The following is an 11678-nucleotide window of genomic DNA, read 5'->3' as shown; positions in this document are numbered from 1 at the left end:
TCCAATCCCTGTACCTTTTGGAGAATATCAGTCTGTCCCTGATGTTTTTCCTGGAGAGAAGTGGGTTCTTTGCTGCCCTTCTTGACACCAGGCCATCCTCAAAGTCTTGGCCTCACTGTGCGTGCAGATGCACTCACACCTGCCTGCTGCCATTCCTGAGCAAGCTCTGCACTGCTGGTGCCCTGATCCCGCAGCCGAATCTACTTTAGGAGACGGTCCTGTCACTTACTGGACTTTCTTGGGTGCCCTGAAGCCTTCTTCACAGCAATTGAACCTCTCTCCTTGAAGTTCATGATGATCCGATAAATGGTTGATTTAGGTGCAATCTTATTAGCAGCATTATCCTTGCTAGGTAACCATAGTTAACAGAGGAAGAACAATGATTTCAAGCACCACCCTCCTTTTAAAGCTTCCAGTCTGTTATTCTAACTCAATCAGCATGACAAAGTGATCTCTAGCCTTGTCCTCGTCAACACTCTCACCTGTGTTAACGAGAGAATCACTGACATGATGTTAGCTGGTCCTTTTGTGGCAGGGCTGTAATACAGTGGAAATGTTTTGGGGATTAAGTTCATTTTCATGGCAAAGAGGGACTTTGCAATTAATTGCAATTCATCTGATCACTCTTCATAACATTCTGGAGTATATGCAAATTGCCATCATAAAAACTGAGGCAGCAGACTTTGTGAAAATTAATATTTGTGTCATTCTCAAAACTTTAGGCCACGGCTGTACATAAGACAGTATAAGATCATTTCATTTCGTTTTACAAATAAAGTATGATTATAAACTCACTACCGTTCAAAAACATGAAATCAGTACAATTTTATTTAAAATAAATTAATACTTTTATTGAGAAAGGAAACAAAAATATTGATCAAAAGTGACAGTAAAAATATGTATGTTACAAAATATGTAGGCCTATATTTCAAATAAAATAAAACTTTCTATTCATCAAAGAATCCTGAAGAAATATGTATCATGGCTTCTTCCACAAACATATATTAATCAGCACAATGGTTTTCAATATTGATCATAAGAATTGTTCTTGAGCGAATCAGCATATTAAAATGATGTCTGAAGGGTCATGTGACACTGAAGACCCCAGTCTTCAATGATGCTGAAAATTCAGCTTTGTATCAAAAGAATAAATTACATTTTAAATATATTAAAACAGAAAACACTTATTTTATATCCACAATAATACAGTTTTACTGTATTTTTGATCAAATGAATGCAGCTTTGTATCGACCGACACTGTGCTAAACTTCTCTGTGGTGACTAATAAGTTGTTCATAGAAATGTTTGTCCTCCGATTAAATAATAAACGTTTAACCGTGACCATAATAACTCTATGACAATGTGTCTGCTTTAGCGGTGTTCAACCTTACATTAGACTCAACTTGGTTTTAAATCCTCTAACTTCTATGACCTCATTTTCAGACCCTCAGTAAACAAGACCCAAAAACAACGTTTGACTGATTCCAAGAAAAGCCCGTATTATAGGCTTCTTAATGACATGTTTTGATTTCGTAGTTGTTGCTATTGTTTAGTTTCTACAATCTTTAATAACTATCTGCAAGCAACTGGACATAAACACTGGCGGTGGCTTGAACCCTAATGAGAAGTCTATCTAGACAGCATTTATAGTCACTTAATCCTAACGAATACCTAACGCGAATATGACGCCTAAACATGCTGTCTACCTAGGGAGCTCAATATGAGAGACACAGTCAGTAATTACCACTGACACGTCCCAACGAATGTCAGCCCACTACATATGTAACAATTGTGCTGTTTCGGCAACAATCAGTTAAAATGAGTGCGTTATTAAGCATAACAACGCTGTGTGGGAAATGAAACGATTCCAGTAGGGTTTTACCTCGGCGATGCGACTCCACGCAACCCCGCTTCGACCAGGGAGCCCGAGGTCCTTCGGACATGGAGTGCTGGTGTTAGACAACGACCAGAGAAATTAAATATGACATCTCATTATCGACGGAGATATGTTGCCCACTGGCGTCTTTAGGTGAGAATAAACCAGTGTTATTTGGACTGAATCGCTAAATGTTGTTTGTCTGTAGCCGCCACAGCGATCGTAGACGCCATATTATTGTTCTGCACTGACGTCATTTCCCGAAGATTTGTCGGTCGGACGGAAATGTTGGAGTTTGTGTGTCAATATTCTCTGCCTACTGTACATGTACAAAATGTTTTAGTTCACTGTCACAGATGTGAAAATTACTTAGAGCACATAAGTCGTGGTATATGTTATGATTTAACTTTTACTTTCCTTATGAATCCTTATGAACATAGAAACCTCCTGTTTCATATTATATTATATTAATTATATTATATTATATTATATTATATGTATTATATATAGTCTCTCTCAGGGACATGCAAAGAATATTTTTCTACTCTTTCTACAGCTAACCTAGTCATATCAATAGCTTATTCTGTTTTTGATGTCTGCGATTCAATGCAGGCTTTAAACTACTTTTCCCTTCACTTTATTGGTACTTTATTGATCCCTCAAGGGCAATTATGTTGCAAATTGCAAAAACAGATCAACACTGTATGGTGCAGAGTATGGTGTTACACATATTACAATAAATGCAGAGAGAGAGAAATAAAAACTATACACAAGAGGTAAGTTTGCACTGTCCACATTAAAGTTTTTAAATTAGTTTCAGAATGAATAGTTGACTTTGATATCTATGTCAGCATGGGAACATCAAAAGAATATGTTTAGACTAATTACAGTGATATGTTTCTTTATGAGGTAGGCCATAAAACTTATGATAATATTAAATTGATTTGGATAGATAGATAGATAGATAGATAGATAGATAGTGATTTAAAAACTACAAAACGTGTGACGTCATAACCATAAGACGGACCCTGGTTTTATCTGCGTCAATCCAACGTGTGTTCAAGTTTGTAGACGTTAATAATATATCAGGTAAATTATGCTGCTGGTTATGTTGGTGTTTTAAGTTTGTTTATGTTAATTATAATATAGGATGCATTTTCCGGTCTGTCCTCTCCGTCTTGGAGATTACTGGGTTTTCTAGAAACTGATTGCATCATCCCATGCCTTCAGGACGCCGTTAGATATATGAGTTTATAATTATCTATTTTGTTTTATGGTTTTATGCCGTGTAATAGTGAAACGTAGAACACTATCTATATGTATATGTCAAGCACTTCAAAATAATTTAACGGGATATGCTTTAATGCCACACATGTATTTGTAAAAAAAAACAAAACTGACAGGCGTTTGCTTGGTCACACTTCCATTCCTTTTCTATCAAGATGGCGGGCGACGAGTCTGGAACAACGTTGGGTCAGCCTCATCTTTCTAAACAAGACCTCAGTACATTAGTAGGTCTTCATCTTGTGTTCGTATTTGTAGTATAACATGTTGTAAAAGTACTAGCTGTATCGACATTTCGAGTTAAGTGGTTTTGTACTCCGTGATGATAGCAGGCGTGCTTGTTAGCTGTACCGGTGAAAGCTCACCACATGATTCATTCGGGGATGGAGAAGGACCCTGTGTAGAAATTATGTGAAAATGCTGTGAAACCCAAATGTCATTGTGTTTAATATAGTTCCAGTCATGTGCTTCTTTGTTTAGGTACTAATCTTGCATATTTCTAATAAAATTAATTCTGTACGTCTGACGTTAAATGTAATGTACTCGACAGTTAATGTTCCCTTATGGCAAGCCATATTAAAGGGGTCATATGATGCAATTTCAAGTTTTCCTTTCTCTTTGGAGTGTTACAAGCTGTTCGTGCATAGATAAGATCCCTAAAATTGCAAAGACTAAAGTCTCAAACCCAAAGAGATATTCTTTATAAAAGTTTAGACTAGTCCTAAAACGTGTAGTTTAAACACGCCCCCACATGTCTACGTCACTGTGTGGGAAGATTTGCATAACACCGCCCAAATGTTGCATAACGCCGCCCAAATGTTCACGCAAAGAAAGAAGGCGTAACTTTTATTCTCGCTGTAGTATTGTTATTGCCGCCGCCATGTCGTGGAGACGCTGTGTGTTTCGTTGTGAAAGCGAAACTAATTTGTTTGGTCTTCCAAAAGAGGACAGGACTAGAAACACTGTTCCAGAACAATTCAACCAAAATATTCAGATGTGTGCAGCACATTTTACGGAGGACTGCTTCCTGAACCTGGGAGAGTAGACTACAATGCTGTGCACAAAGGTTGTTTCTATAAAGTGGGGCAATTCCAACTTTGCAAGGACAGTCTGGCGCTTCTGACTCACAGCCTGTAAGTACGTTTTCATATTTAAAGAATTTGCCATTGACGATTCAAACGCGAGTTTTGAGCAGTGTAGAGTAGGGCTGGGTTTTGACACAAATTTCACGATTCGATTCAATTTTCATTCACAAGCTTGTGATTCGATTCGATTACCGATTCGATTCAATATTTATTATTTTGGATTCATATCAGGTACAGTACATGCCAAATTTTTTGAAGGAAAAAAAATCTCAACTAATGCTGTAAAATATACATGAGAGTCAGTTGGTACTACATTACTATAATATTGAAGGTTAAAATTGACTGATTTGTTAAAATTACACTTAATTAAGTTTTTAAAATAATAAAGTTACAATTACATAATAGTTCTACTTCAATTTTTTTTTTTTTTTTAATATAAACATAATGGTGGCTGTCATAAAAACTTGATGGATTTATTCAAACATAAATTAAACATTGAAGAACAGTAAAAAAAAAATGTGTAATGAATATGCTATATGGCATATATTTAGCAAAATGTCCCTCTCTACAGTTTATTTTTCTATCTGACTAATGAGTTTATGGTCACCGAATATGTTTTTCTGAGGTAAATGTGACATTACGTGGCATTGTTTACAAACCGTTATATTGACGTCTTTGTGCGACTGAAACACTGATTGAGAGATTACATGAGACAGGATATGGATTGTAAAGTACTCTTTCTTTTAACTTACCTTCGGATATTAAGTCATGTTTATTTTGTGTTGAAACTGGTATTAATGTGGAGGAGATGATCAGTTCACGTGCGCCTCGCACAGCGATCTGTCACTCCGCATTAAACAGCGCCAAAACGGCATTTATTGTTTGAATTCTGCAATACAATGGACAGAATTTGAAACCTGAAGCTTTGTTTCATATTAAAAGTACCAAAGCACAATGCTTATTGCGATATATTGGATGGGAAGTGCCCTTCAATGTTCCATCCATTAACTGAACTACAGCGATCTGTCACTTCACATTAAACAGCGCCAAAACGGCATTTATTGTTTGAATTCTGCAATACAATGGACAGAATTTGAAACCTGAAGCTTTGTTTCATATTAAAAGTACCAAAGCACAATGCTTATTGCGATATATTGGATGGGAAGTGCCCTTCAATGTTCCATCCATTAACTGAAAACAGGCTAGAATAATCGATTCTTGGGATTTAAGAATCGATATCGTTCTTTAAAAATGAGAATTGATTAATATCGAGATATCAATATTTTTTTTACCCAGCCCTAGTGTAGAGTAACTTTTGTTGTTTCTTCGATCACAAATGCAGACATGGTTTTATGTTTATGCGGCGCGATGCAACGCAACGCGTAAAAAAGACAGTATAAATCATTAAAATCCGTAATTATGTCCCCAATGGATGCAACAAATGCCTCGTTTGTTATGGGTTTTATTGGTTTTGTCTCGCCACGCCGGGACACGACATCACAGTATGGTAAGGTGTAACATTTCCGCAGTAGGGGTTCAATCTTCAACTGGCTGGCAGGAGCCGCCACTGATGTTCAGTTCTTTACTTTTACATGATTGATGTTTTAGAGGATTTTAGCGTGATTAAAGTGTTTAACTGACCATGATCCCAACTGCCAGCTGATTGTCGCTTCCACTGGTGGCTCAGTCAGACAGCCGCAAGAGCGCTCCGAGTTTAACGCGTTCTCTACCACTCTCTCTACAAGGAAATATATTATTTTATGATTATTAATATATTCTTATGGGTCTAGTCTTTTAATTTGTCGACATTTAATAGAGGCTTATTACAAATAAAGTGACCAAATGGCCGTGTGTTAGAACAAGCCGTTTTAGGTAGGCGTGGTTTACTCTTAACTTTTATAAAGAATATCTCTTTGGATTTGAGACTTTAGTCTTTGCAACTTTACAGATCTTCTTTATGCACCAAGAGCTTGTAACACTCCAAAGAGAAAGGAAAAATTGAAATCGCATCATATGACCCCTTTAATTACTTGAAAGTAAGTGAACAATTATTGCAAGCTACACTCTGAATCAAAAGCTGGTAATAGCAATTATTTGATTCAATTTAAGCTTGCAACAGCAAAGTGCAGCTTTCCTTTTTTAGGGGGAAAACTTGTTTTTCCCTAAGAGAGGCTGTTACAAAGAAATGTGAAGGATTTTTTTCTGGTAGTTGTCACTCATGAACGGATTGATTAATATGTTTTGATGCTTGTCACTACTGATGTTTTTGATGTTGATATCTTTTTCTTAAAGTCCGCGTGAACCGGAAGTTGCTGCCGACTTTATTTCAGTGAAGTGACGTATTTCCAGCTGAAACGGAATATTGAATAGAGGGTGTGGTTTGATTTTTGCGTTCCTCCTCTCATCTCTTACTCATAGCAACCTAACGGTTGGAGGGGTGTGTTTAAGGATATTCTGCCCAAGCCGTCAAACTGATGTCATCAGAGAAGGAATGCAATTCCAAAGTGGAAGTAAATGTTCAGATTTTGATTAAAGATTACCAAGACAAACAATTTTTTTCAGCGGATTAACTTGCACGGTTTAATTGTTCACAGCAAGATTAGCAATGTGCGCTAGTAAAGTAAATACAGTCAAATTTGATTTCATGCGGACTTTAAAGTTACACATGAAACAGCTTGCCATACTTCCTTTTCTTGATAATTAGCATTAACAAATCTGTTTTGCCTTATAGGATGTGAGTAAACTAACTCCTCTGTCCCAAGAGATCATCAGCAGACAAGCCACAATAAACATAGGTGAGATTTCCTTTTACTGTTTTGTGCTGCTTTGCATGCAAACAAATGTCACATGAAATTAATTACCTATATATTTGTCTCTAGGAACTATTGGTCATGTAGCCCATGGAAAATCAACTGTGGTGAAAGCTATCTCTGGAGTTCACACTGTCAGATTCAAAAATGAGCTGGAGAGAAACATTACAATCAAGTTGGGTTATGCTAATGCTAAGGTAATTGCGTCATTCACTAATCTCTCAAAAATAATTATTGCAAGCTACACTCTGAATCAGAAGCTAACAATAGCAATTATTTGATTCAATTTAAGCTTGCAACAGCAAATTACAGCTTCCCGTTTTAGGAATTTTTTTTTCCTCTAAATGAGGCTGTTACAAGTTATTTCTCTTGAATAAATGTGAAGTATTAATTTTGATTAATGTTTGTGTCTTTTGCTTAAAGTTTATATGTTTTGTATTGAATCCCTTATTTAGGTGTATAAATTGGATGATCCAGGTTGTCCACGGCCAGAGTGTTACAGGTCATGTGGCAGCAGCACACCTGATGAGTTCCCCACAGACATTCCTGGCACCAAAGGCAACTTCAGATTAGTCCGGTATGTTGATTGCATACATTTTAATTTCATCTAATAGATATATAAAATTTTACAAAATAATCATCTGGCATACATGGCTTTGGTGGGAGTTTTTTTCCATTAGTATAAAGGTATATTAAACCTAAAAATGAATGATGTATATGCGGTAAATCATGTGAACTGGCAAATGGATTTGCTACAGTCGCTTTGTCACATCCAGTGTAGATGGCTTTTAGCTGATGCGATGCAAAGCAACAGTGGTTTTGATGCTGTCCGCTGAAAAGGTGTTTTTCTATGGCAAGGTTCTTCTATGCCAAATGGTGCCAAGTCTGAAGAAGAAAGATTCAGAGGAATTGGCATTCGGTGCCGCTTTATAAAAGGCACTTTTGCCATGGCTTTTTTTCCCCCTGCTGATTTCCTGTGCCCCACTTTGAGAACCACTGGTCTAATCCATATGATACTTCCTTCTGAATTCAATCTCCATATTCTGTTCTTGTAGTTAAATTACAGTGGTCCACTTAGCAAGCGTTGGTTTCCCCACACATCCTGATTCTTTTTGTCATTTTAGACATGTCTCGTTTGTGGATTGCCCGGGTCACGACATCTTGATGGCAACCATGTTAAACGGTGCCGCCGTCATGGATGCTGCGCTGCTCCTAATCGGTGAATATTTACCTTGCAACCTGTAGTGATTTTTGTCTTGCAAGTAATGAACACAGCCATTATCATGTTGTATGAGTGGCTAATGACCTTCTTTACTCTTTCAGCTGGCAATGAATCGTGCCCTCAGCCACAGACGTCAGAGCATTTGGCTGCCATTGAGATCATGAAGCTCAAACACATACTGATTCTGCAGAATAAAATCGACTTGGTGAAAGAGAGTCAGGCCAAAGAGCAGTATGAACAGATCCTGGCTTTTGTGCAGGGTAAGAGATTTAGCTTCGTGCTATTCTGAAATGTCATGGATTTGCTGGTAGTTGAACAGGAGACCATAACAGTATCATTGCCGATATGAATTTGGGAGAAGTGTACATATATGCTACTGTTCAAATGTTTGTGTCGGTTTGTTTTTTTTCAAAGGGGTTGTAAACTGCCTTTGTTTTTTATTTTGTACTGTTCTCTGAGGTCCACTTATAATGTTATCAAGATTTTTACATCAAAAAACATCATAATTAAGATGTATTAGGTGGCTATAAGATTGTAGACTCGGAAGTAAATGGCCACTAGTATGATTGGCTAACAGTTTGGCAGCCTAAAGGTTAAAAACGCATATACTCAGTAAATACTCAAAATCCTACATTGAATTGTGCCTTGTTTGTAAAACGAATCCGGGGTAAAATGAAGTTAACAAAGGACAGAGGTCCTTGTCAGAGGACAAACGTCCATTTCCTGCAAACATTTGAGCACTGTTGAGTGAATTCTTAAAGGGGTCATATGATGCGATTTCAAGTTTTCCTTTCTCTTTGGAGTGTTACAAGCTGTTCGTGAATAGATAAGATCCCTAAAGTTGCAAAGACTAAAGTCTAAAACTAGGGCTGCCACTAATGACTATTTTTATTTTGATTAAAGGGGTCATATGATGCGATTTCAAGTTTTCCTTTCTCTTTGGAGTGTTACAAGCTGTTCGTGAATAGATAAGATCCCTAAAGTTGCAAAGACTAAAGTCTCAAACTAGGGCTGCCACTAATGACTATTTTTATTTTGATTAAAGGGGTCATATGATGTTGCTAATAACCACTGATTTCTAGTCGTGTCCTCTTTTGGAAGGCCAAACAAAGTAGTTTCGCTTTCACAACGAAACACAGCGTCACACACGGCGGCCTTGAGTGAGCGGAAGCCGGCTTGAGTGAGCGGCAGCCGGTGGGCTTGCGGCAACCACATGTGACGACCCCAGGCTGGACTCCGCTTCGTCCACGGTGAAAGCCGATCCGGCGATCCACAGCGCGAAGTTGATTTATTTCCTCAGCGACCAGCACGGATCAGCTCCAGGCATGACGAAGTGGATATCGTCCTCTTTTGGAAGGCCAAACAAAGTAGTTTCACTTATATTATGTGCATATATTTTAGGGATCCGCTCATAGACATGGCTTTCAAACACTCCCGTATCGCTTCTGTGTGAGCAGCGCTCGGTGAAGAGCGTGAAGCGATGATCATTGTAGCCAATCACAGTCATATCTGTTGAGCGTGTGAACACTATGGCCATCTTCTTCTGAAGATGCAGAGTTTAGCCACTCTATTACGTCATAAAGTGGCACATTCCACAGCCTGTTGTTTTGGCAGACTGGCTTCAATATAATCTGAGTTTTGAGTTCTGAAACTTACAGGATGTCAGGACCCCTTAAATATCAAAAGATCATGGGAATTTTGATTTTTCAGTTCATGACCCCTTTGGTGATCAAGAAACATTTCTTCTAATTATTGTCAATGTTATAAATTGCATTTATTTGAAATAGAAATCTACTGTAACATTCTGAAAGTCTTTACTGCATTTGATCTAATTCTAAATACATCTTTCAAAGTTTTGTTGCCACAAACTTGATAAACCAATCTAGTGATTACTTCTTTCTCTGAAATTGAAATTGAAACTGGAAACAGATAGTTCATCCAAAATCTAAAATTGGTCCTCATTTACTCACTCTCATATTGCTTGACTTGTGTGACTTTACTTTTTGTGTTGAACTTTTGAAAATTCTGGATATTTTTTTTTTTCTTTCATATAATCAAAATGAGTAGGTCTGTCAGGACCTCTAACATAAAAATCCAACAAAAACTCCAAAATACTGTCTATTCAAATCTATTACATGAGGATAAGTAGATGATGACAGAATGATAATTTTGGGCGAACTATCCATTTAACATGGACATTTTGTTAATCTTTTATGTGTCCTCTAAATGCCCTGGATGAGTTGTACAGACTGATGGAAAAACTGTCCCATTATAATAAGGTTTCGCCTTTGATTTATTTTCCTACAGGCACAGTAGCAGAGGGAGCTCCAATCATCCCGATCTCAGCCCAGCTCAAGTACAACATTGAGGTTGTCTGCGAGTACATTGTAAATAAGATCCCCGTGCCTGTCCGCGACTTCACCTCTGAGCCTCGCCTTATTGGTAAGAGACCTTCAGTATTACTAAAGAGGACTCGCTGTGCTCCGTGTCAAAGTTTAGATGAGTGACAATTTTCTTCTTTTTTCCCCACAGTAATCAGGTCATTTGATGTCAATAAGCCTGGCTGTGAAGTAGATGATCTGAAAGGTGGTGTAGCTGGAGGAAGTATCCTCAAAGGAGTCCTGAAGGTAACTTTTGACTTGTTTGATCCAATATATGCCAAGCATTTTTTAGGGATGGGTCACGATTTTCGAATATTCGATTAGTTGATTTAATGATAGAATATCGAATAGGTTGTGTGATTATTGTCTTAAAAAATCTTGGTGGTGACGCGTTCATGTAAGCAGAGGGTGGCACTGCCAATAACGCACTTAAAAGCTGTCAAAGACAACAGAAAAACACATTGTCTCATGTGCACACTTGCGTGGCATAAAAAAACAGCAAGTTACAGTAACTTGGGACGATGTCAAGTAAGAGTTCTGTGCGGACCACAAACACCCCCGACTGGGTTTGAGGTGTGGCTGAATCTGTATTCAGAATGGCGCGGAAAACAAATAACGTGTTCTACGGTGCCACTAAAGGGACATGGTTAGCTGCTTGCTAATGGGTAGCCTGTTACATTACAGTACATAACATTTTACTTAGTTACAACAAAAACAGAGTAAGGAGAGATGACTGATAGGATTATGGCGAATGATTTGCAGATCCTGAGCAAAAATGTGTGGTAAGTACTGCCGAGTGCTGCTCCGTACGTGTGATCGCGAATCTCGAATGTGAAAGTAAAAAGACAAGCGCGCGTTCAAAAGCAACTTAAATGCCCCGCATATTAATAATGGCTCCCTGATGCCTGCAGTTTGTATACAGTATAATTGCCCAACTAAATAATTGCGACAGAAGATATTGAAGTAATGTATATTTTTCCTCCCATCTCATATCTATTCCCTTTAGGGGTTCCATTTTTT

At 37.9% G+C, this 11678-nt stretch overlaps 2 protein-coding genes across 3 annotated transcripts in view; one reads left to right on the top strand and one right to left on the bottom strand.

Annotated features, from left to right (window-relative positions):
- klhl15 (kelch-like family member 15) overlaps positions 1 to 2135 on the bottom strand; it is a 23439-nt gene extending 21304 nt beyond the window's left edge. Inside the window, exon 1 of the mRNA XM_016483819.1 lies at positions 1883 to 2135. Within this exon, the coding sequence (XP_016339305.1) occupies positions 1883 to 1943 (61 nt within the window). The 5' untranslated portion in view covers positions 1944 to 2135. The remainder of the gene's footprint in view (positions 1 to 1882) is intronic.
- A 753-nt stretch (positions 2136 to 2888) lies between these two features.
- Positions 2889 to 11678, top strand: part of LOC107686712 (eukaryotic translation initiation factor 2 subunit 3-like) — a 16471-nt gene continuing 7681 nt past the window's right edge. Inside the window, exons 1-9 of one of the 2 annotated variants that reach the window (XM_016483817.1) lie at positions 2889 to 2965; positions 3319 to 3387; positions 6977 to 7040; positions 7125 to 7252; positions 7511 to 7632; positions 8180 to 8274; positions 8379 to 8537; positions 10585 to 10719; positions 10810 to 10904. In XM_016483817.1, coding sequence (XP_016339303.1) covers positions 3319 to 3387; positions 6977 to 7040; positions 7125 to 7252; positions 7511 to 7632; positions 8180 to 8274; positions 8379 to 8537; positions 10585 to 10719; positions 10810 to 10904 — 867 coding nt within the window. In that variant the 5' untranslated portion in view covers positions 2889 to 2965. Of the gene's footprint in view, positions 2966 to 3299; positions 3388 to 6976; positions 7041 to 7124; positions 7253 to 7510; positions 7633 to 8179; positions 8275 to 8378; positions 8538 to 10584; positions 10720 to 10809; positions 10905 to 11678 lie in introns of those variants that run through there. The other variant, XM_016483818.1, reaches the window with a different exon arrangement.

The sequence above is a fragment of the Sinocyclocheilus anshuiensis genome, unplaced genomic scaffold, assembly GCF_001515605.1.
Source record: "Sinocyclocheilus anshuiensis isolate Anshui unplaced genomic scaffold, SAMN03320099.WGS_v1.1 scaffold990, whole genome shotgun sequence".
Taxonomy (NCBI): Eukaryota; Metazoa; Chordata; class Actinopteri; order Cypriniformes; family Cyprinidae; genus Sinocyclocheilus; species Sinocyclocheilus anshuiensis.
Note: the sequence above shows the minus strand (reverse complement) of the source record. Positions and strands in the feature narration are given on the sequence as shown.